This window comes from Cheilinus undulatus, linkage group 3 (genome assembly GCF_018320785.1).
Source record: "Cheilinus undulatus linkage group 3, ASM1832078v1, whole genome shotgun sequence".
Lineage (NCBI taxonomy): Eukaryota > Metazoa > Chordata > Actinopteri > Labriformes > Labridae > Cheilinus > Cheilinus undulatus.
Window position 1 is genome coordinate 47,893,277 of NC_054867.1, and position 26,286 is coordinate 47,919,562.

A 26,286-nucleotide genomic window follows, 5' to 3' on the forward strand; every position below is an offset into this window, starting at 1 on the left:
AAAACAATTTCTGGCATCAGTTTAACAATATAGAATCTACTGCTAAAAGGCAAATGTCATGCCCTCGCCTTAAGGAAAGCATGCCTTTTTAACACAGATGTAAGACATCTCCCATTTGGTTTCAGGATACTCAGCCTGCTCTCTCTTTCTGTGTTTGCAGTCTCCATAGCAACAGACTTCTCTGTTTCCTCGCCGCTGCTTGTGCTGTTGTGTGGCCAGGTGAAGGCACCTACATGTTATCCACTTGACAAGCTGAGCATGCTCCGGCAGACCCGCTGATATCCCCAGCTAGGGACGTTTGACACCAGGTAAAGCATGAAGGGAACAGGCACGGTGGAGGATAAATGGAAGCAGAGCGGCTGGAAGATAGAAAAGAAGTATGCAAACAAGGTGCTGGTAGGGAACTGGGCAGAGGATAGACTAAAGGTAGGAATTTAATCTGCATATTAAAATTTTGGAAAGGATTTTTCTTCATCAGGGTGTTGAGTTTAACTGACAGTGAACCGAGGTTAGTTCCACTCTCACAGGTGGAGCAGACGACCATGAGATGTCTGTTAAAGCTGTTCTTCTTCTGGGAGGCAATGGCATACGATAACAGGGTCATTTACATAATAAATGCCCTGGTCAAGTTTTCCTTTTTTGCTTCTGTTAGGTTCTTTGCAGATGACCTCACGCAGCAGTAGAGAACTCTTAATGGGGGGGCAAGGAGTGATTTCTACATGGCCAGAAAGGCCGTGTTTTAAGCTGCTTATAACTATGCAAAAGGTTCAAAGTGCAAAAATATAACATTTTTTCATTCTTGGGCTATGCTTGTCTCGAAAATAGTGAAATACTCAGGCAAAAAAAATTTCTTCATTTGGTACCAGGTTGGCTTTTTAAATGTGATTTAAATTACGACTAGCTACAGTAGCTCACATAAAAGAGCTGTTTTGAAGAACAGGCTGTGTGAATGGCACATCTTTACTCAGTTGTTTACCCCACAAGGATTAATAGTACAAATACAAATTTTTATACATTAAAGGGACTCAGCTAGCCTGTTAGCTCTGTACTAGACTCCCCAAGACTCTTGTTTCCCTTCATCTGGCTAGACAACGCTAGATGTTAGCAGGTCTGCAGGGCTTAGTAATTTGTGATGTTGATCGCCTTCAAGCCAGGCAAATCTGTTAAGCTGTGGTAAAAACCTCTTTATTGTAACGTGTAGGATGTAGAAATTTTCTGATGATAATTGCAGCATACAGGTCCACTGAGAGCTGCAACTTTCCTCTATCCCCATTCGTTGTTAATGCCGATCCCCCACCTGCTGTCCTCAACGGACATTCAGGATCACTTACTTGCAAACAACATATACCACTCCTGTTCATGTATGAGTGAGATTGGCTGATACTGATCATGTTTTGTGCTGTGATATAGTAGCTGGTAGCAGACAGAGCAGAGTAGCAGAGGCCATCATTTCTGGCTTTGGCCCCAGTCTCTTTAGAACTGAAGAAGACTGGAAGAGCGGTGAAACTTCTTCAAGAACCTCGATCAAGTCCAGTCTCCCCCTTGATGAAAGTTTGGACTACAGGTGGCAGCACAGCCTGAAAAAGGAGAACAATTGTCATCTTCATGCAGTCAACTTTGAAAACAGTCATTCACATCCTCTAAAGGAGCAGTGCAATTTAAAATGCATTTTGAGATTAAAAAGCAGTAAGTGTCTGCACATAACAGACTAATTTCACCTCCAAACATCTGTGTTATTTATATTCACTGCAAAGATCTACATTTTATTTTCTTGATGTTGCATTTGATGAGGTTTTATTTACCTTTGTTTAATACCTAAACTCTAAGTTCGTCTTCAGCTTTATTATCCCCTGAGGGAAATTTGCTTCACAGCCAGGTAAAACCATAAACATAGAAAACACAATATCACAGACTCAGCTGCAGGCAACACTGAAATACAAGAATCCCTTAAAGAAGAACTGAAAAAAAACTCTTCTTTAAGGACTTTTGTTGTGCAAGTGAAATATGTCAAAGTGGATCTTTTTTAAATGTAGTTGTGTAACGGCTGTATACATAGAAGACTTTTTCAACCTGGTGCATTTTGTCCTTGAACATACAAGAACTTGAGCCTTAGGTTTTATCATCTTGTAAAAGGTTTAAGACAAATCAGTTGATTTAGTACCGGTAATTTCACTGGCAACCTTGATGATGTGTTCCGACATATTGGTTCCCAACCTGGGGTCCAAGCACCCCAAGAGTGGTGCCACAGATTGCAGCGGGGCATAGGGCCCTGTCTGCTCTGACATTGTAATAATTGCATGTGCATTTATTTTTTAAAATCATGGTTAAAATCATGATGTACAATTATGTTTTAGGGCTACCCTACGAAATAAAGAAATAAAAAGGGCTGTAAGTTATAGAAAAAACTTGACATTTTTGGGATTATTAAAGGCATATGATTTACAAGAAACCACACAAATTTCAGAGTTTCAAACAAAATGTAAATTCTGAGAAAAAATTAAAATTTTCAAGGTTGAAAAGTTGCAAATGTTGAGATTATCAACTCGGAAATGTCAACATTAGTGTAAAGTTGAAAGCAACCCCAGTTTACAGAAATGTCTCCTCTAAATCCAGGTGATAATGATCATGTGAGGATTCTGGGATTAAATCACAAATATTTCCTTACTGCCCAGTCCCAGTGAGAATTATTATTTGACAAGGCTCTAAACTGCAGAACAGCTTCATCTTATATGATCTTTTTCCAATCCAATCAACTTTTTTCAACTTTACAATCTCCAAAATTTCAAGTTTCTATCCACAAAAAAATTGTTTTTTGTCTCAAAATTTGTGGATCCTCTTTTTATTTGATTTGATTTTTTAAAATTCCATTTTTAAAAAACTATTCTATTCTATTTCTTTTTTTTTTTTTGCCCTTTAAAGCCTCAAATAACAGCCAGAAAATTTATATTTTTAGGAATGGAGACTTTTGAAGAAAACTGAAAAAATTGCCATAACATCTTACATAATTTTTTTTTTGTTTTGTTTTTTTTTTGTATCAAATTTGATACAAGAGGCATTTTTGCCAACTGATAATCTACTGGAGAGCATTTAAAAAAAAACATTTATCAGATCATTTACTAAAGTTTTTGAAAGAAATTATTGATCATGTTTATTAGATGGAGGTCAGACAAAATGTGTATCAAATATGATGCAGTTAGCTTTAAATGGTGAGGAGTGCCCATACTATGCCACTGTAATGAAGAACAACTATGTGTAGGCCTGTTATAATGGGATTTTGCCACTGAAAATGATCAAATTCATAACTAATTTTCCAACTCGATCTTCGTTTCTTAGATACAAGTTGGTGCCCTGAGGAGAAAAAGTATGGAACCACTGTTCTTACCCTGTTTGCCAGATGAGCTGCATAATCATTTTATTTGATGTAACCTTATGACCCCCTTGTTTAGTCAGCTAAGTAGCTTTAATTTAATAAAAATTCCAACTAGGATTACTATTTTTAACTAACTGTTATGAGTTGAGGAGGATGACTGACCTGCAGCAGCAGCAGCAATTTGAGTTTTTTTCAGTAGTCAAAAGCACTTTATTTGATTCACAATGCCGATGTGCTTGATATGTATTGGCTGGTATTTGATGACATATACAATGACACATTTATTATTCATTCTAATCTACCAATCATGAGTTTTAATCAAAATCTCCTGATGATGATTGGTTCCTGTTCAATCACAGCATCTCTGTTTTGACAAAGTGTTAAGTTAGAGTGTTATAATGACTCCATTTAGGGGTAGACTGCCAATAAGCTCAGTAAAAGGATGAAAAAAAACTTGCCATGTGAAAAACTATATGTTTGTATTATTTCTTCTTAATCAAACATTGATGTCACTTTTACCTCAGACATCTAAGCCTCCTAAACTCCCTCCAGCCCTCTTCTGTCTCTTCAGTCAGCCTTTGTGGACAAAACATCTTCGTTCTTAGCTGATCTGTCTATGCATATGTAATGTTCCCTAAAAATATCTCCACATGCCACTATTGTTAAACTTTGCTGGGGAAAATGTAAAGAAAGACTCCTTTGGTGTGCATGATGTATCACTTTGACTGAGTCTGACCGGGTGGCGGCAGTGACAGGCATTAAAAATAACTTTAAAGATAATGTCAGTCTCATAGCTGATGGTTTGTTTTGCTTTAGCAGGTCATATAAAGGCTTCAGTATGAAAGCGAGTGTGTTTTATAACCACTTAAAAACTCCTCACAGTACGTCAAAGTATACAGCTTCAATTGATAGTGAGAGCACAGGCAATCCAAGCTTTAACATTCAGCGGATCCAAAACATAATGGCACACCAGTGGCAGCCTGCCAAGGGTTTTGTAGCACCTCAGCTGGTAGTCAAATCTATAGCAGAGTGATTAGGCAGCCTGAGTTGAGCTACATCAGCACAGCCTCCTGGTGAGAGAGGCTCGAGCTGGAGACTAATTGCATTGACGTGAGGTGCAGCCACGGGCTGCTGGTTCAGGATCAGAGGGAGAAATGACTTCAGAAATACTGTACAACAGAGCCGATCGATAGTGAAGTGTGAGCTTTGCTGATCCTTCGCACAGGGCTCATTGCTCTAGTCCCCTGTATATCCCCCTCTCTTCTTCTTCGCTCCTCTCTGCCATGTCTGTTTTTTTTCTGCCTGACACAGTTCACTCAGGAGCCAACGACAGCCAACAGCACCAGTCGTGTAGACTACAAGCCCCACTGGGACTTCAAGCCAGACGTTTCTGAGAGAAGATCTGCCCTGCTGAGAGCTGAGGTCAGCCTCTAACTGCTCATTCATGGCATTAACACCCATTGAATGCCTGTCACAGGCCTGCAAGTCAGGGCTTTCTTTTTCAGATCCCCGACACTTCTGCATAATATTGACGACCGAGATAAGGACTTGTGATAAAACTCTTTATGAAGCAAGCTTCTGTTCGCACTCGACACTCGTGAAAAATATGTAAAATCATCTCTCCTACCGGGCATTTAAAGGCCAGTTAGAGCAATTTGCTGCTGTCACATAGTGAGCCTTTGAAGATTATTGTAAAGGAGTAGGTCATGCCCTCTATATCTTAATCCACTGGAGGCCAATGCATACTGTACAAGCTATGCTGAGATGACTGTATTGTCTTCTAGGGGCTTCCATCCAAGCTGCTATTCGCCCATGATGCCCCACCACCCTCTCATTACGCTGTCACACAGTATGGAGAGAGCTACGGGTGGAGGCACAACAATGCTTTGCCCACTCTGCGACCCTGCCATCCCGGCAGCTTGACATGGCAGCATGGAAGGGCTGAACGGCCAATTTCTGGTAAGAAACAGCAATGCAACCCAGATTTATTTATACAAGACATTTCAAACATAGAGGGAATTCAAACTGCTTTACATATGCAGAGAGTCATGATATGATACAATTTAAGGCAACGATATGTAATTTTTCCGTCTTTTTAGTTGATAAAAGTTGTACTCCTCTTGCAAGAAGTGTGTGGAGCTTTACAGCACTAGTTCATACACCAGCCTTCAGCTTAAAAGAAACCAGATAGCCTATCTCAGTACTGTTGAATTCACTGGCTTATGCTTAGAGACAGTCAAGGATGGTAACAGATGATGCTAACAAGAGAAAAAAAGAGTGAGCAAGTAAGAACCTTGGGAAATACAGCAATCTGACTGTAGAGTGCACCTTCATTTGCCTTCATTCTTACAGCTGTCCCACAATTCATGACCCTGTGTGGACACACATGATTGCAAAAAACCTCTACTTTCTTGCTTGTGTAAAAAAGGCAGGGGCTGTTCCTGAAATAAAGGGATCAATAAAACTTTTCTTCCCCATCCACAAATCCACCACTGTAAGCAGCAGATTGCTTCCAGCTTTGTAAGAAGTGTGATTAGCTGATTCCCCTCTAGGCTCCAAGGTGCTGACGGGCTGTTGAAACACAGCCATGCTAAAACTGGGTGTGTGAGACATGACAAACTGAATTGCTGGCACTGCATCTGTCAAAACAGATATACACACTCAAACTTTCAAAACAAAATTGGATTAAACTTTCGCCTAGGGTAGAGTAAGGGTTAAGGTAAGGGTTAGGAAACCACAAGTAAACAAAAACCTGCAAAACCTAATGAAACGTATGAAAGACATACTTTATTAACCCCTGAATTGAAATTCATAGTTTACACTCCATTTTTGAACTGAGATACATGCAAACATGCATACATAATAAAGCTGAGTAAGCAGTCTGCTTACATAAAAAGCTCATCCTCCATGAAAACATTCTGATGCATGAAACGTAGCCTACATAGCTCTGTTAGCTGCATAAGTTACATGGCTAAGAGATCTAAGTAGCAAATGGAGCTAAAACTAGACCGCTCAAAGCCCATGGATATCTATACTAATGACGCTACGAGACTAATATAATGTAAGCTACATATCTATATTGTGTTCATAACTTAAATTGCTATGTTAGCTGTAGTTATGTTAACTGTAGCTACGCAGCTCCTCTTTTTAAAGCTCTGTTGCTTAAGCTAACTTAGCTATGTTGGCTTATATAGTAACGCTAACCATGTAGCTGGTGTAGCTATGTTAGCTTAAGCTAACAGCTTTCATTTTAGCTACATAACTTAGCTAAAACTAAAGCTCACAAAGCTCATGGATATCTACACAAATAAAGCAATGTAAGCTACATAGCTACATTATGTTCATAGCTTATGTAGCTACATTTGCTGTAGCAACATTTGCTAAAGCTTCTGTTGCTAAAGGTAACTTAGCTACATTGGCTTACATATTAACATAAACAATGTAGCTAGCATAGCTATGTTAGCTTTAGCAAAGGCTAACATAGCTTTTATTTTAGGTACATAAACTCAGCTAAAACTTAAGCTCACAAAGCTCATGGATATCTATACAAATGAAGCTACAAAGCAAATCTAACTAATATAAGTTATGTAACTACATTATGTTCATAGCTTAATTAGCCACATAAGCTGTAGCCACTTTAGCTGTAGCTATGTTTGCTATAGCTAAGTTTTCTGTAGCTATATTTGCTCAAGCCCCTCTTGCTTAGGCCAACTTAGCTACATAGGCTTACATAATAATGTTAACTTTGTAGCTAGCATAGCTATGTCAGCTGTAGCTAAAGCTAACATAACTTTCGTTTTAGCTGCATAACTTACTTATCTAAAACTAAAGCTCAAACTTAAGATCACAGAACTCATGGATATCTCTACAAATTAAGCTACAAAGCTAATCTAATCAATATAAGCTATGTAGCTACATTATATTCATAACTTATGTAGCTACGATAGTGGTAGCTGCTTTTGCTGTGGCTACATTTGCTTAAACTCATGTTGCTAATGCTTCTGTTGCTAAAGAAAGCTTAGCTACATTGGCTTACACAGCAACATCAACTATGTAGGTAGTGTAGCGATGAAATGTTGCTTAGTCTGTGATATTTGCAATGTAGTTACTTCATGGATGTAACTGCAAGTATTTGTCTATGAGTTAAGCTCATTTAAAATACCGGAGGTATGTTTAACTGGGGAACCTCAGCGCTTCTGTTCTGACAGAGACAGCGTCTCAGATTAATGTTCTGCATAAGGGGCCAGCTGAGATCTATGGTCTGCAGCCAGACTGTCATGGATTGGAGCTGCAACAAAAACTGATAATGCTATGACTTGTCAATGGGTGAAGATACATTCAGTGGACGCCAAAGCACACCAAACTGAATCAATCAATCAATCAATCAATCAATCAATCTTTATTGTCATTACACAAGTACAATGAATTTGAGGTAGCAACTCTCTGATCTCGTGCAAAAAATTAAAGGTAATCATTACATAAAGTTACTTTAAAATGATGAAGAATGATTGCAGAACTTATAAGTCAAAGCTATAATGAGGATGAGGATGTTTGGAATTCTTGTGTGCATTTTGTTGACTCTAAAGGACTATGCTAGTCTTGTTTTCTGTGCCTTCTGCTGATGAAATCGTGTATGTTGCTTGTCGTATTCTCCAATGAAATATCTCCCACTCATTCCCTCCAACAAGCTAGCATTCTTCTCAATTTGCCAAGAAAATCTAAACAAGTCTCTTTTGGTTGTTGTGCTGTTGATCACTTTATTGGGATCCAGCCTGGTGTCTGGAGTTACAGGCATTAGTAATATATCCCCTGATAACTAGTCAGTCTTTTCACTGATGCTCCTATAGATCATATCAAGATTCATCTTTTAGATAAAGTCTGGTTCATATGCGGTGATCACTCCTTGGAGTGGGCTTATGTGATTTGATTAAAGGCATGGACAAACAGAGTTTAACATACATTTTTAATTGGCTGATGTTGGATTTCTTCCTAAAGATCTTCATCTCTTTCTAGGTTTAGATTGTTCAAGGCCATCAGAAATGTATTTTAGTCTGAGTTTTCAGAAACCAATCAGTCAGAAGAGTACTTTAAAATCAATCTTGTCTGTAACTTGAAGGCAGTGTGAAAATTTAAAACAGTATTAACGAGTGAGGGTCTCTTGGTTCAGAACTCGGTGTTATAAATGAGCTGAGATTTTCTGCTCTTCTTTTTAGGAAAAACAGACAAGAGACCATAATGGTCATCTGAGGCATGAATGAGTTTCTCTAAATCTTGTCTGAAATGAATTGAATTGATTCTTGTAAATTATTTGACATGTTAAATTGCAGATTTAGCTGCTGGAGCTCATATCTTAGTCTGTGAGAGATTTTATAACTGGGCTTTGGTTTTTGAAGCCCTGAAATCGAGCCCAGTATTAACTGTTATTCTTCTCTCCTTGCTGCCAATTGCAGTAAATTAACTCAGAGTGTAAGAGCATAGTTTAAATGCCACGCCACCATTGCCTGAAGGTGCACATTATACACAGGAAATGATATATTAAACCATGCAGGCACCAGCGCTGTGAGTGCAGAGCAAACACACTTTAGCGAATTAAATTTTGCATGGACCAGACACATCGGCAGTTGTGCTCATGAACAATTAAATCTGTGTGGCCCCAGATGCCTTTCCTTGTTCCAGATCAGTCACCAGTGTAATTAATGGCTGCAGTAACATGGCAGTTAACTTTCTCCTCTCTCTGTTCATTCACAGCCAACTCTGGCGCGCTGCAGTCCACAAAGCACCGTTTGGAAAAGCAGCAGTCACGCCTCCCATCGCTGACTGTGTACAGGTCAGCGTACCAGAGGCACCCACTTAGTGCCTTCTGCCAGAGCCGCTCTGCCAGGACCTCACGCGTGCACTCCAGCCACCTCCACGCAGCCAATCACAACAACAAGGACCTGGATCTGAGGCGGCGCTTGCTGCTGCAAGTCCCAGATCATTTTTCTGGTCAAAGTCAATACATACAACAGGTTTACAGATAGAACTGTTGCTGTGGAACTGGTGATGATTTTGTTGTGAACAGGATGATTTTAAGAGCATTTTCCTAGAGTGAAGAAGGAGAGGCAGCTTCTCCTTATTTTGGGGGTAAAATAAAATAAAGGGGGCATACTTAAATGGTTAATCATGTACCATTAAATACAGAGAGCATTATTATACAGGGCAAACCTAATAATGTCGATTTTAATGTGGAAACTGAAAGAAAATAGTCTTTGAGTGTGTTTTTGATTGGTCAGGGTTGCAGCACACTATCTAAAGTTAAAGAAAAGACTTTGCTTTCAGGTGCTTCTAGGATTTCATCAGGGGTATAATGCTCTTTGATTCCCGTTCCCAAGTTTGAACGGGAGGATCTAACTTTTGCATGTCTTGCAAGCTGATTTTGAATCCCCTGCCATTCATTCCCTATGATTTTTCATCTCTCATCTTGCAAGCCAAACGTCCTTGAATTTGCATTTTTCCATCTTGATGTCTTTTGTACATAAGATGCGGCTACAATACCATTACAAATCACATATCCCTTTTTTAAAGACATATCCACCTTATTCCTAGCTCCCATGATACTTTGCGGGAAATGTGGGCGCAACTTCCAGTCCTTACTGTGTAAACGGGACTTTGCAAAGAAACAAGATGTTAAATGTGACATAAACATGAAGAAATTACTGAGCATTACAGAAAGTATCATGTTTAACTTTCGGTTGCTGATAACTTTAGCAAGATGTTTGATTCAACAAAAATGAATAAGATTTACTACAGTGAATATTCATTTATTCCAAAACAACTGCTGTTGATGCTAAATCCCTTTAATAATCCCTTGGAAGAATCACATTTTTGCTATTATTGTTACTGTAGCGGATGTTCCACCCACAGGAATAAGGTGGATAGATTTTACTCAGCTTTCATCAAAAGGGCATCAATCTGACTTTTTAGGCCAGAACCCTGTTTACAAGCTGAAATCATACTCTCAAGTTTCCCCACTTTTTAATCAATAACAAGTAAAAAAAAGAAAAAAAAAAAAAAAAGAATTGTATACTAGGGCTGTCAGTGTTAATGCATTAACTGCATTGATATTAAAGACCCTGTAAAGTGAAATCCAAAGTTTTTGTCTTAACACTAAATATGTTGGAATATGGTTGCTGTAAACATGTGAAAACAGTGAGATCTACATGTGACTGAATTCTGGGTTTGGACTGTTAGAAAGTTTTTCACCTCTTTTCTGGCTTGGTTTCATGTGGGCGTGGCCAATACGTGGGCTTATGATGTCATGAGCCCACAGTAGGGAATAACCCCACCCCTCTAACACTACAATATAAAATCACAGAGCAGTTCATCTCTGTACAGTCTGCTGTTAGCTGATGTCACTGCCTTTACTGAAAGTTAACAGTCAGTTAAATGCTGTTTTTTGTTCATTGTGAGGTAAATTTGCCAAGTGTATCAGCCACAGTAGTCTATGGATCATTTAAAGTATCATAACAGAGATTTGAGACAGAAAACTGACTTTGTCTCTTCTCTGGCACAGAGCCAGGAAGCTGCATTCTGCTCATGAGGTCAACATTCAGATTGTAACGTTTTTTTAGAGAAGATCGTATTTCTCCTGAGTGGGCGTGGTTTCAGCTCATTCAACAGACACGCCCACACCATCCTGGAGCAGATTTTACTGCCTCATTTGCATGTCATACAACAAAGCTAAATACAGATTATTTTCACTTTACATGGTCTTTAAGGTCCAAAATTAATAGGGTAGCTAACACTGCTAGGCTTAAAAGAAAATTTGGCCTTCGCACCTTGTTTTGTGTGCGAACTGGCCCTTTATTCTTGGTTGAACATGCCCATAGATTACTTTGCTGCCCTTCCATGACCTAGCTTGGCTTTTTCTCCCCATTGTGGGTGGCCTTGATGACAGACATGGAATTTGGGCAGTCCATCATCTTTGCAAGGTTAGTGTTAAACTTTGTGTTTAACAGAATAAATGCAATGAAGCTGACTACACTGGTGCACTTATTTGAATAGAAAATGCAAAGAACATGGAATATACTGTATGTCTTTGCATTGATATGACTCACAAATCAAAACCCTGTTAGCAACTGTCTCATTTTGTTAGAACAAACTTAAAAAAAAGAGTTTGCAAAAGCAAAATAATTCTATTTTGACAAAGCATTCATAATTCAGCTTATCAGTCCTGATCTGAGCCTTGTGGTTTGTTTAGTAGTGAAGTTTTAAATAACTAAATATACTTTTTATTTTGTGAAACATATTGTCTTCCTTACCTTTTATATTTTTTATATAATTGGTGTGGCTACACATATGATGAATACATAATTTTCCCTTTGCAGATACAGTAAAAATGTCCCTAAACTGAAGTGAGAGATAAAGTTTAGAGTGGTACTAACTAAAGGTTACAAATACTGGTGATGTTAATTCCAACACAGTCACTATTTTAGACTGTGTTTATGATATTATAAAAGCTTGAATGGATGTGTTGCTGCATTGTGGTCCTTTTTTAATTTGTCAGATGTGAAAAACTTGAATGGAGCAAACCACTGGGAAATCAGAAGTAATCAAAATGTGCTTTAATTCTCATTACATGGCTGTGAGGATGACTGTAGGTTAACTGGGTTGGGATGTGAGTAGTTTCAGTGTTGCAATGTTTGAATCTACAAAGAGGAAGGAGAAAGGAGGGGGCCATAAATTATGTCCTCTTTTCCAGAGGATAATTATATGCAAATTCTTCCTCCCTGCACGGTTCGTATCTGTAACTCAGAAATGGCTGTAAGTGTTACCTAGATACTCCATGGAGAAAAGAGGAAAAAAGGGAGTGAAGAACATAATAAAACAAGTGTTGATGCCAGAACTGAGTTGAGTAAAGCTGCCATGAGTCATCCAAGGTAGCATCTGAAGGGACATGCCTAAGTCCCCTTCCAGTCGGTGTTTAGTTACAGGGAATCAAAGTGTTTAATTAGAAAGAATCAAAGATGCTTATGTTTGATGGTCAACCATCTGTGTCTGCCTCCCCGCTTTCCCCGCCAGCCTGCTGCCTTCAGGTACAGCTCAAGTCTTCTGTTTCACACGCTATTTGCAAGTCAGTCACTCTGCTTGTGTGTGCCGCTGAAGCTCGCATGTCACACCACGCCTCTGTGCTGGGGGAGATGTTAAACCTGACATGTCTCACTTGAAGAGCTGCTGTGTTTGCGTTGTGAGCCACTTGATGGTGCTATAGCAGCACGTCACTCTCTGGAACTTGTCAAAGTGTCTTTGAAGGCATCAGTACTGTGGTATGGAGAAATGAGCAAACAATGAAGGGGATGATACTTGTATCACTCTTATGTCTATTTCCACTCCTAATAATTGATTTACACTCAAACAATAACCCCAACACTGGAGGATTGCTTCTGTTTTTCTACAATATTTCCTGCCATTACCATTCCTATAGTTTCATATGGGTGATGTCTTATAAAAATGTGGAAAAACTAAATTAATTTAAGAATGATCAGAGCAAAAGACTGTTTTTGAGCAATGTCACAATGTTCAGATAAAATAGACCACTAGTGATTTGATGTCGCATCATACTAAGGGGCAGGACATCCTGCAGGGGAAAAGAATCCTTCCCTACAGCCTGCAATACTGCAGACACAGAGATTTTGAACTTGGATGCTAATGCTACCAAGCCGTCATAACCTAAACTGAGTCATTGCTGTCGATTAACAAAGAACGATACATAAATAACCTGAACAGAAGAGGATCGAAGGTCTGAGGCAGGCCATGCTGCCCTAAAAGGGCGAACAGCATTCTTAATGATCTATCCCGGCCTGGACACCACGGCTTTGAACTGCTGCCCTCTGGTAGGTGTTTTTCAGTGATTAATGCACAGACAGAAAGGCTAAAAAAATTTTGTGCGCCATAGCCTGGCTGCAGTAAGCAGGGACACTTATACAAGAATACCATGCAGTATGAATTCTTAGTGTGCAATTGGACAACATTGCACAGTACAAGGCACAACATGGGTCATGTGCAATATGCAATGTACAATATTCCTTTTTTTAATAAAAGCTTTATCATTATAGTTCTTTTTTTTTTGTTGTTTTTGATTTAAAGGAACACTTTTATTCATTTTGTCTCTTGTCCATGCATACAGCACCACTGAGGTCCAATTTGTTGCACCATGCTCCATCTGTGTTATCCAAATTATCCCACTCAAGCAGCGTCTATTTTGGCACTAAGTAAAAATGTGGTCTTAGTCTTTGTATTACAATGTTTGTTAGTTTTAGTCACAATTTAGTCATTTTTACCCTTTGTAGTTTTAGTCTATTTTTCTGGACACAAACTTAAAAAATGTTACTCATGATTTAGCCAATGAAAACTCCACCACAGTCTTTAAGACACAGCATTTGAAGAAATTTAGCCAAATCTTAAATTCTATCTCTAGTGGGCAGCCTGGGTTCAGTTCTGGACTGTGGCTCCTTTCCTGTATGTCTCTCCTGCACACTCTCATCCCTGTTTCTGACTTGTTTTTCTGCACTCTGATTAAAAGCTCAAATATCCAGAAAACAGTCATTTTAGTCATGTGCATATGTTAAGGCATGTAGGGCGGTAAGGATTCATCACAGGGCTGATGTGCCAAACAACAGGGCTGGAGAGGACAGGGGAGGGTGGCCAGAGTCACACGTGTCCCTTGGCCGCCAAGCTAAAGCTTGATGGCATCTCTTTTGTCCAGGCTGGTCATACACAGAGACCGCTGGCAGTTTTTGGGTCCTTGGGACATCCAGGACACAACCAAAGGCTTGGGGCAACCCTACAACCCGCCAGAACTGTACGCTAGGCCATGCTAACTCACCACACCCACGGAACTATGCCCCAAAGGTTAGGACTTTGTTATTTCCACAGCTGATTATTTTACCATGCTTCTGGTTATGCAAAGATATCCAGGGCACTACAGAGGTAAATCCTCCTTCCTACCTGCCTTACTTCGGCTTCAATTTTAGGCACAAATATGCCTTAAAGTTCTGCGCAGTACTGTATGCACACACTTGTATCAACATTCTACCAAGGATTTAACTGATTACAAATAACGTACTTGGTATGCAAAGTGGAAAAACAGAATTAATTTTTAATGCCCCATAATCCAATTTTAGTCTTCTTGAGGAAAACTGATTGTACTTTCTGTTAGTTTTTATTAGCAGATCTTTATTTTTAGCTGTCTTGTCGTTCTTATGGAGAATGGTTGTTGAAGAACATTTTTAGCCATAGTTTTAAAAATGAACACTGCACTCCACTGTCGTTCCATTATATCTCTTGTTACCTGGTTGAATCGCCTGGTAGGATATAGTATCACACTCTCTGTAGATATGATGAATTTAACTTCATTCTCACGCTGCTGTGAGAACTCAGCTGAGAGTAAAAAAATATTTAATGAAAATTTATAGACAAGTCAAAGTAGCGACCAGTGGATGCCCAATGTAACAGAGTAGAAGAATTGTATTTTAATCGCAAATTTAACAGAGTAGGAGTAAAAAGTATTCTGCTCAATAACTACTCTCAGAAGTAGGATTTAAAAAAAAAAATACTCAAGTACAGTGCTTAACAAATTTATTAGACTACCCTAACCCTAACCAAAGTAAGGTTTATGCCACAGCTGCCCTAAATTAACAGAATTGGTAATTACCAAAATCATTTTTTATGTTTCTGCAATGGTTAATACACCAATATGTAGAAGCTCTTTAACCCAAATGACATTTTTAATGCTAAAATATAATTATTATTTTCATCCATAAATTTTCAAATTTACTGATTTACAAAAAGACTGTAAAATAGTAAAGCACATTAATATTTCTTGATTAATATGTCAAATTATAGTTGTTTACTTGCATTCCTGAACAGAAAAATTAGTTTTAGTGGATGAATGTTATGCTTGATTCTGACTTCTCAGAGAAGCCCAGTTTGCCAGCTCAAATTTGGGTGAATTCAGTTTGAAATTCCTCATTCCTGTTCAAAATGGTAAAACGTGGAGAGCTCACTGGAAATGAAAGAGTCCACATTAAAGCACTTCATGATGCTGGATGGTCTTTGAGACAAATATGACAGGTGGTCTAATAAATTTGTTAAGCTTTGTACATGTAACAGAGTAAATGTAATGCGTTAAAACCCACCTCTGCTTACAGCCACAGTGTTCTTCTACTCAGATGATGTGATGTTTTCTGGGCGTTACTCTGACATTATCTATAAAAATTCTTTCAATTTTTCAGCAACTCAACCAAACTTTTTGTCTTTAATGTGCCACAGCACAGTGACATTTCACCCAATATAAAGCTGAACAAATATAAAACTCTAACACTAACTGATGATGTAGTTGGATATTTCTGAGCGTTGGCGTCTTTGTTTCTGTTGTATGTGACTGTGCATGCATGTGGGGATTATTTGTTAAATATTTTCTTGAAAATAAAAATTTTGACCAGGAACTGAGAATGCCCAAACAGCCCGTGAAAGCAACTTTCTGCTACCATGCTTTCCAAAGTGGACTCTGTAATATTCCAAGTCTTTGCTGAAAAGCAAACATTTGATATCAGCCTACTCTCTCTTATCTTGTGGAACTCACTGATATCATCGTTCTCTATATTCTTTATCTACTGGTTTTGTTGTCCTTTTCCTCTCTTTTCCTGTTTCTTTCTATCTGCTTGTCTTCCTGCTGTACAGTCTGCATTATATATTAAAAAGATTATTAATGTTATGGGTTTCACATATTTAGATCCAAAAACTTGTTTTTCACCCCTGATTTATGTGTAAATACTCTGTAGAAGTGTATATTTATGTCACTCACAATGGTGTCTATAATGACCTTTTTCCACAAAAAACAAAGTGGACAATATGAACCCTGTGCATAACATGAAATCATAGTGTTAACTTTTCTCACTTTTTAATCACTAAAAAAATGAGATTAGGGTCTAAAAATTAACGGTACACACTACAGTAGTTCATTATTTAGATGCATTCTAGTGAAGTTAGGGGCAGCAGATGAATACTACTCACTCTAGCGACGTCCTGCTGTCACAGTGGAGAGAAATATAGACCCCACTGTGCCCTCAGTGCTATCAGTGGCATGCTCTTTTATCCAAGGTTAGGTTAATTTAATTACGTTTGATCCAGTGTTAGTTTTGTCGACTAAAACTATGACAAAAAATGTTTGTCCACAGCCTTTTTTTCCATGAAAAAACTAGACTAAAACTAATAAAAATAGATCTGTGATGACAAAAACTGACAAAAACTAGTTTAGTTTTCATCAAGATGACTAAAACTAGACTGAAATGTAATGTAGTTTTCGTCATACGTTCAAAATCCGTGATAATTCTCCACTGTAGGTAAATCTGTCAAAAAACAATGCATCTATAGCCATTCTGCCTCTCGGCTGTAGAAAGCAGGGACTCCACATTTAGCAGCATGCATAAAACACACTACCATGATTTGGTACCAGATTCAGGCAAGAGAATAAATGCTAGGACTAAAAGTAAAGACTAAAATGTGAGGACTCTTAATGGACTAAAACTAGACTAAAACTAAAAAGAGTAGAAATGACTAAAATGTGACAAACTAAAACACATTTTATTTAAAGACTGAAACTAGACTAAAATTAAAAATAGCTCCCAAAATGACTCACTGACCACTGGGGGTCAGTGAGTCATTTTCTACATGCACTTGTACATTTTTCTTGTGTAATTGTGTTAAGTAGCAAAGCAGTGTGTCATTATTTTCATTGTAAATCTTAAATTTAGATCATAAATTCATCTCTTTCCATTCTTTTGATACAAATCAATAATCTAGCAAGAATAATTTCACACTGTCCATGAAAAATGGACAGTGTGAACTGTTTTCACACACACACACAAAAAATCAAAGTCTTTTCAGCTCATAGGCTTTTTATTAAAAAAAAAAATGTCAAAAAAGTGATCATAAATATTTTTGCTTTGTCGGCAAACTTATTAAAAATGCTCTGAACCCTTTATTAGGTATGAGTGCATTCTGCTACGTTCACTTTCTGAATTATTTCCCTCCTTCACTACATGCAACACACGCCTCAGACACCTAAGACCAGTGATAGTGTGCTTTAAAGTAGGCCTGTCAAGAGACTAAAAATCTTAAGCTTGGTTTATCTTAGAATTTCTGTCTCAATTAATTGCATCATTTTCATCTCCTGATTTTGGAATTCCATCATTTTGCATTTAAAACAACTTTTGTGCCATTTTTGGATTTGTCAGTGGTATTTGACTTCCTGTTTCGATACAGACCTGCTTTCATAGACAGACTGAAGATTAAAATATGAACCTAATCACAGACAAAAAAGTAATAGATTATAAAGGAAATAAGGGAACAGTAAAAGGGTAAAGTTTGACTTGTCCACTAAGTGGTCTGTAAGTTTTGTAAAACTACAGGTCACACTTTTTCAAGCTTTTCTAAAAAAATATTTTTCTGCACCTTTCAGAAAATGTTTGCTTAAACAAGCCGCTCTCAGATTTTCCCCCCATGATGTCATATGGGGAGTTAGCACCGCCCCCACGTTCGGTTGGCCCTCCCCACTTGGACGAAAGCTCCGCCCTCCTCTCCAGATCCTCCCTTCAGCTGCCAGCTGAGGGGAGGATGAGGAGCCACATCCATTTCCTGAGAGGAGCGGAGTAAGGGCGGAGTCAGTAACATTTAAAGCCACAGGTAAAGAAACAGCTTGTTCTAAGGAGGGCTGAAACAAAGGGGGTTTTAGACATGCAAAAATCCAATACTGGAGTGTTTTTTCAGCAACAAACTTCACAGCCATGTTTTAGGGAACTCTGAGACCAATATAAACTTGTCTTAAAGGGGTAAAATATGTGACCTTTAAATAAATAAGGAGCAGTGGTGGAGCCTTTTTTTGTAAATCACTGTGTCAGCAGGGAGATTCTGCAGTGGCAAAGTGTGTTATATAATCATGATTAATGCAATTAATCTTGACAGCCCTACTTCTACATATTTAAGTTACTATTATTGTGAAATAATGGAGAATTGTGCAATAAAAGACAAATTCATTTGTGTCTTTGAATTTATATATAAAACAATGAGTAACACAACAAAAGACATCGCTTTTTACAGTATACAAAATAATGGATGAGTCAATATATAAACATACATTTCCTTCCATCCACCCACACAGTGATTTTAATTTAAAAAAAGTATTCTAAAAGAGTTTCAAAAGTAGTGACAAATGTTTTTAGAAGCTCCTCTATTTATACAGTATGCCCAACCCATTTACACTCTGTCACATTTAAAGAGCAAGTGTAGATAACTGCATTGTATCCAGGCCACTAGGTAAGTTATATAGGCTGCCTACACAGTGCAGCACAGTGATAGATTATGACTACATTGCCCATTCTCTATAATATGTTAGAGTTGAATGAACTCCTTTAGTCTGAGACTTACTTATGAGTTATCTTTACAGCTAAAGAGGTTAAGCATCTGGAATGAAATAAAAGTAACTTAATGGCAAGAAGAAGTGGCAAATCAAAGAAGCAACAATTTACATGGCAGCATATCCTGCGTAAATCCAAGCAAACAGTGGTTTAAGAGTCTAATATTTTACATCTGCTGCCAGGGAGTGAGGCATTAACAACACACATTTTCTTTGTGCAATTCCTGATCCAAGAAAACAAAGCTGCCTAAGAAGCAGGAGCTTTGTCTTTTTGTGGAAAGGTTACCCTTGTAACACCTCAAAGAAATGACAACACAGTGGTTACATTTTTTGCAATAATATTCTGTGGAGAAAAAATAAACTAAAGTTGAGTAAAATCTACTCCAGGAGACATGACGTACAGAGCTGTGAAAAAGTATTGGCCCCCTTCCTGATTCACTTTCTTTGCATATTTGTCACTCTGAAATGTTTCAGATCATCAAACACATTTTAATATGAGACAAAGATAACCTGAGTACCTACAAAAGGCGGTTTTTAAGTGTTTATTTCAGTTATCAAGGTAAAAAATGATCCAAACCTACCTGACCCTATGTAAAAGTAATGGCCGCCTAAACCTAGTAACTATTTGTACAACCCTTGGTGGCAACAACTGCAAACTGCAGATGAGACTTTGTGTTCTTTTTTCTGCAGTGGTTTTGGCCTTGGAACTCGCCCATGGATGCCATTTTTGCCCAGTCTCTTTCTTATTGTTGAATCATGAACCCTGACCTTAACTGAGTCAAGTGAGGCCTGCAGGTCATCAGATGTTTTAGGTTCTTTTGTGACCTCCTGGATAAGTCATAGATGTGCTCTCGGAGTAATTTTGGTAGGCCGGCCACTCCTGAGAATGTTTGACACTGTTCCAAGTTTTCTCTATTTGTGGGTAATGGCTCTCACTGGGGTTTACTGTAGCTTGGGTTGAAGTTTGAGGTCTGCAGGCAGATGCAGTCATAATTTGATGCATAAACAAAAGCGTGTACATATTTAAAGGGTTTTTTTTTGGCAGTTTTTGCTCTCATAAAAGTAGCTAGGTACGTTTGTATAAAGGGTTAATTTCTGCAAAGGCTTTTAATTTTTCAGTTTTTTAATTTTTCAATTCAACTTTTGGTTATAGCATACTTTTTCATTTTAGATTCAGTTTAGGTTCAATACTGTTACAAGTTTTCTCCATTTGTGGGTAATGACTCTCACTGTGGTTTGCTAAAATCCCAAAGCTTTACAAATGGCTTTGTACCCCTTTCCAGGCTGGTAGATATCAATGAGTTAATTCATGAAGGGGTGGCAATTACTTTTCCACATAGGCAGGTTTGGATATTTTTTCCATAATAAATGAACTCATCATTTAAAAACAGACATTTGTATTCACTCAGGTTATAATAGTAAAATTTGTCTGATAATCTGATGCATTTAGGTGTGACAAATATGAATAAAAATAAGAAATACAGAAAGGAGAAAATAGTTTTCACAGCACCGTAAAGTGTTCTCTTGTGGGAATACTCCATCACTCCCTAATCTTATCATCAGTGGAGTCCTTGTTACACACTGGTTTGCCGAGGCTTCTTATCAGGAAGGGAGAGGACAAAAGGAAAAAGTATGCCCTTTGCTGCAGAGAGGACACTCAAATGCTCATCTATGAAAGACGGAGAGATCTCATCAGCGTCAAACTTCATGGTGAACTGGCGGCTGACACAGTAGATCGTGTCGTTCACTGTGACACACTGGAAGGCGGGGCAGTGCTGAAGGCGTTTGGAGCTGCACTCGTACCAGAGCCGAGCCACCGTATGGTAGCGATACACGCTGATACCCAGCAGCGGGTTCACATCAAACCGGTACAGAAATCTCCCCACTGCTATCATGTCTGTTGTTCTGTCTTTGCTTGATACTAACAGACTCGGCCTCCAGGTGTTGGTTTTGGGGCTGTAGCGCAGAAGCATATACCTCAGAGTCCCTCCAGAAACAAAGAGCTCCCCGTTGCTCACTGTGACGTGATGAGCTACAGCAAATGTATCATTTGGCAGCGGCGCCACAAACGTCCATCTGTCCAAACGTGGGTCGTAGCGCTCCACCGAGGAGAGGCACTCCCCTCCGATGGCGTAAATGTAGCCCTCCAGAGCTGCCAGTTTGCAGCGGGGCCTGGCTTCATTCATAGGGCTGATCTCCTTCCAAATGGATGTCAAAGGATTGTAGCAAAACACTCGCTTTGAGGGTGTCATTTCTCTGTCTGTGCCTTGGCAGCCCACTGCCACAAATAAGTAGTTATCCATTGTGCACATGGCACAAGCTTTAGAGATGACCTCCTGAGGGATCGGGCAGAGCGTGTGCCAGGCGTCTTTGTAGTCATCATAATAGTACACTGCGCTGGATGTCCGTCTCTGCTCTGTTTGTGCTGTGCTCTGCGCCCAGTCTTGAGGATCCATATCTGCCACCATCACAAATCTCCTCCCTTTCATTCTCTGCTTCCTGATTTGCTCTCGCTCGCCAGCCATCAGCCTCCCGTAAAGGTTTGGGTCCATAAGAACCTGGAGGTAGTTGTCTGACATAACTCCCAGGGCTGCTTGCTGAACAGAGGCCTGGCCGTGCTTCTTGGCCAGGCACAGAGTCTCCAAACAGTTACCCAGATCAAGTTTACCCTTTAAGCTTTCCAAATCTGCACTGTCAAGTGCCGGGAGGTGTAAAAATGGAGCCCCAGCAACTGTCTCTAGATCTGCTGCCTCTCTCTTATCTCTCTCTGTTGAAGAAAGGATCATATGGTAAACAGTGATGGACTCATCGCTGGCTGAGGTCAGAGAGTGAGTCATGCGAGTTGATGCCAGAGAGGGGACGGGGAGTTCAGACTGCTCAGCTGCAGACAGATAGCTTTCCTTGCGTAGGAGTGCAGGCCTTGTAGGGTGCTGCAGCTCGGGGCTTCGGGGCGTAAAAGGATCCTCTGTGGTGTTTTGTGCTACAACTAGATCACGCATAATAATGGGGCTCAGAGAGGAGGGAGAGTCTGTGCTGCAGCTTCGAAACTCCACCGGCTGTGACTCACAGTTCCTCTCAAACTGACCCAGTGCTGTATCCGAGTCTGTAATAGAGTGAGAGGAAGACTCGACATAGTAATCATATATCTTTCCGCGCACAACCGGCTCTTCTTTTCCTTCCAGCACAACGTTAGCATCCTCCACTTTGATCTCTGCCTTAGAGAGGAAGCTGGAGTAGGCCCCCTGGCGCTCCAAGTCCTGCCTCAACTCCCTGCCCACACCCACACTACCCTCCAGCTTTTGCAGAAAGCAAGGAGAGCGGCGTCCCGTTGTACTGGCCGTCCCACTCTCTGTTGGATGAGGAAGGTTCAAAGCAGAACCAAATGAAATATTTCTGGTGGCATCCTCTGCCTCCTTTTGAAGAGTGAGTATCTCTTCTTTCATGCTGGTATTTTGGTCACTTTTTGACACTCTAAATGCATCCTCGTTCTGTTCGGCTTCGCACGGATGAGCCTCTGTTGGTGTTTCGTCAGTGCTGTCAGATGTCAGGTCATTAGAGTCTTTGTCCAAAGGCTTGAATTGCTCGCCCCCGTCATTTGTGTCGTGGTTTGATGAGCTGCGACGTCGTAGCGTCGTCTTGCAGTTTTGACATTTCGCCTTTCCTGGCTCTTTTTTGTCTTCAGTGCAGATCTGAGTCTTCTTTGCATCCCTGGAGTTGTAAAACTTGTAGGCCCACGAAACCAGCAGCACGGTGGCCACAGAGAGACTCAGTTTCAACAGCAGCTGCATGTCGAACTGGACTCCCAAAAGCTCTGCTATGGGCATAGCTGAAGCAGTGATGGTGGCAATGATCGGTTGGCTGGTCCTATTGAATGTTACTGCCGATGTGTCTCAGCTGACCGGAGCATGCTGTCTGGCTTTCATTGTAAAAGAGCTGCTGTGATCTGATGACTGCGCCTCTCTGCTCGAAGGATCAGGTGTAAAATGATACCTGCACAGGTACTATTTGCATCCCTGGCTCTGAAGAGGCGGGGCACTGGTCATGCACCACCTGTGGCAAGTCAGATGCACATTTAGAATCCATACACAGGATATGTAAATAACAAAAAGATCAATATTTGCTTATGCAATTTGCTGACTCACCCAGGCATTTCCCATGAATGTCACCTAAGAACCTTGGTCAATAACTTCCTGAATGCTCTCTAATCCTTATTTCTTTAAGCTAAGTTGTTGTTGCATCTTTTTTCTTGGTGTTTTCACAAACAGAATGGTCCAAGGTCAAATTATGTCGTGAAACTATCTGAAAATATCCACACAAACATTATGACAGATCACACACCTTTACTTGTTCACACACATGGCTGGAGCTGCAGGAGGAAAACATGGTTTGAATAAGGGGTGGAGAGAGATGAGAGGTGACATTTATCAAATACTTAATAACCAGGATACATCTGTTTGCACAGCGATGACAAAGATTAAAGGTCCTTTTCTGTGACAGCACAGATGTTTAGATTACTCTGGAAGAGCAAACGCATCAGGTATTGGAGAGGAGAAAATATTTTTCATTATTCACTACAGGACATAGTCCAAATGTTGATAAAATACTTGAATGTTGGGGGAAAAGGAACTTTTGGTGGCAAAAAGTTAAAAACTGAGGAACTAGTTTAGAAGTTGAAGAAAGCAGAATATCGACAAAAAACTCAAAGTTTCTGTTGAAATGTGGAGAAAAAAGTTGAAATGATATAGAAATAGTTTTAAAAAGCTGAAACACAGAAAAATGTGTCATATTGAAAAAGTAAAAAAAAAAAAGTCAAATTGATGTAAAAAAAGGAAAAATATCCTAAACATTCACTGATTAAAAGGTTAAAAAAAATTACAAAAATATTCAAATGATAAAATAGTAGAAATGTTGAAAAACTAGTCTTTATTCCTGAAAGAAAAAATCCTGGATAAAGCCAAGATGTCTAAAAGGTTAAAAAAGAATACACTGTATGTTCAAATAATTTTGAAAGGTTGAAATAAAGCTGAAATTTGAGAATAGAAAGTTGAAATATGGAGACTGATGAGTGTCGACACTCTTGAAAAAGAGATTTTTAATCTCAATGAGGTTTTATCCTGGTTAAATAAAGGTTAAATATTAAAAAAAGTAATGTCATAATGATAAAATAGTAGAAATGCTGAGGAAACAAGGTGATTGATTGGAAAAAATGAAATGTTAAGAAAAAACAAAATACTGGTAAAACTGAGCATATATTGATGTAAAAAGGTCTTAAAGGTTGAAATATTGAGAAAAAAAAGTCAAAGTGTTGAATTAATAGAAAAGGATTGATATTCAAAGGAAAATTGAGAGGTTGTAAATAAGAACGTTGCCATGTCAAGACCAAGTTGTAAGACTGGGAATTAGTTAATTAATTAATTATACATCTATCTGGAAATTAGCCACCGGCTATAATCCCATGTATTTACATGTAAATGTCCATTAATGCATATTGTCCCATTTTGATAAAAAGAAATAAATCTTAAATCTCAAAATGTTACAAAAAAGTTCAAATGCTAAAAAATGATTGAAGCTGTCAAATCTTTCAAGGTTTAATTTTGTTTAATTTGTTTTGTTCTGGTCTCAGGCAAAGGGTAATTGTCTTACTGTTGGTAACAATCCTGCTTTTATTTGGAAAGAAAATAAGAAACTTTGGGTAGACTTGAGATTTTTGCATTGATTTAACCACAAAGATTAGCTCTGATACCCTTCTGACACCTTGAAAAAGTCCAAAGCTTGAAATATTGAGCAATAAAGTCAAAATGTTCAGAACAAAGTCGGTCTGTTCAGAAATAGGTCGAAATGTAAAAAAAAAGTAAAAGAAAAGGAAAGAAATGTAAAAGAAATTTTAAATTTAAAAAGATAATGTGAAAAGAAAAAATATGTTACATATAAGAAAAGTATATCAACATAACATAAGAAATCCAGATAACGTTTGGAACATTCAGAAGTTGAAATGCTGTGAAAAGTCTGAATGTAAAAAATGTTAAGGTTTGTAAAAAGAATGAAATTGGAAGAAAAGTTGAAGGGTTAAAAGGTTGAGATGTTGGAAAAGAAAGTTGAATGTTGAGAACAAAGTCAAAATGTTGAGAAAAGGGACAAAACACTGAGAAACAGTTTAAATTTTGAAAAAAGGTTGAAAATAAAGTGGAAAAAAATGAAATGATGGGGAAAATATAACTGTTTGGAAACAAACCAATATACTTAGAAAAAGAAATTTGGTAAGAAAAAAAAATACTAAAACATTTACAATGTTTAACTTTTGAAAAAGTCAAATTGTAAAATTAGTAAAATGTTAAGATAATATTGTACATTTTGAAAAATAATAACTATGTATATAATGTTGTGATTCGTTAAAATTTGATTTTAAAAGTGGTATAAAAAGCCCAAAATATTTAGAAAGAAGTAGAAAGGTTGATTAAAAGTTTTAATTTTTATACAGTTGAAATCTTGAGAAAAAGTCTGAATGTAAAAACATCTATATTCTGGAAAAGAGCAAATCTGAAAGAAAAGTTTTAAAGTTAAGAACAAAGTTGAAATTTTGAGGTTTTTTTCCCCTTAAATTTTATCTGCCAAGAAACTGAGATTAAATTTTGAAAATAAAAGATTTCATGTTGAAATGGTGAAAAATAATTAAAATGTTTATGAAACTGAAATTTTTATAAGTCAAAATGTTCTGATTATAATGAAAATTTGATTTAAAAAAGGTAATATATATTCATATACAAATCGAAACATTGAAAGAGATCAGTGTTGTGATAAAAGTAGAAAGTTGATCAAAAAGTCAAAATTTCAAAAGAGTTGAAATCCTGAAAAATGGTCTTAATGTTGTAATAGAAGTTACTTTAAAAAAGGTAGAAAAAAGCCAGAATAGTGAGAGAAAAATTGAAATGTTAAAACAAAATCAGACCTTTGATAAAAGTCAAATTATTGATTAAAATATTAAATTGTTAAAAATCTGGGATGTTAATTGAAAAGTCAAAATATTTTTCAATATTGAAAAAATGTTTAAAACAGTCTGAATGTTGTGCCAAAAGTAGAAATTTTGATGAAAAAATTCAAACTGTTAAAAGCTGAAATGTTTAAAAAAGTAGTTTGTTTCAAAGTGACAGAAATATCAAACTTGAGAAAAAAAGTTTAAAATATTCAAAAAGTCAAAGTTCTGAAAAACTAAGCAGAAAGGTTAATGAAACAGTTGATTCAGAAAAACTACTTTAACATCAGTTTTAACCTTGTACCTTCTATCTGGATATTTCTCTTTTTTCCATTCCTTTAGTATTTTCTCTCAATATATCATTTAGGCTTTTCTCTAGGTCCAAAAGGAAAATATATGTCTTCATTCTCACTCTATATACTCACAGTCTCTGAAGAGAAACTGAAGATTCCTGTTATGGGTTTATATAATGGCAGCCACTTGATATGATGA

At 38.1% G+C, this 26,286-nt stretch overlaps 2 protein-coding genes across 2 annotated transcripts; one reads left to right on the top strand and one right to left on the bottom strand.

The window, feature by feature from the left end:
- The first annotated feature begins 315 nt into the window (after positions 1–315).
- On the top strand, positions 316–9,390 carry c3h1orf158 (chromosome 3 C1orf158 homolog). Its single transcript, XM_041783612.1, has 4 exons — positions 316–426; positions 4,682–4,792; positions 5,155–5,329; positions 9,119–9,390. Exons 1-4 carry the CDS (start codon positions 316–318, stop codon positions 9,388–9,390), a joined length of 669 nt encoding a protein of 222 aa, XP_041639546.1.
- A 10,287-nt stretch (positions 9,391–19,677) lies between these two features.
- Positions 19,678–22,648, bottom strand: klhdc7a (kelch domain containing 7A). The gene has a single exon (XM_041783692.1). The coding sequence runs from the start codon at positions 22,646–22,648 to the stop codon at positions 20,399–20,401; it is 2,250 nt and encodes a 749-aa protein (XP_041639626.1). The 3' UTR covers positions 19,678–20,398.
- Between the last annotated feature and the right edge of the window lie 3,638 nt (positions 22,649–26,286).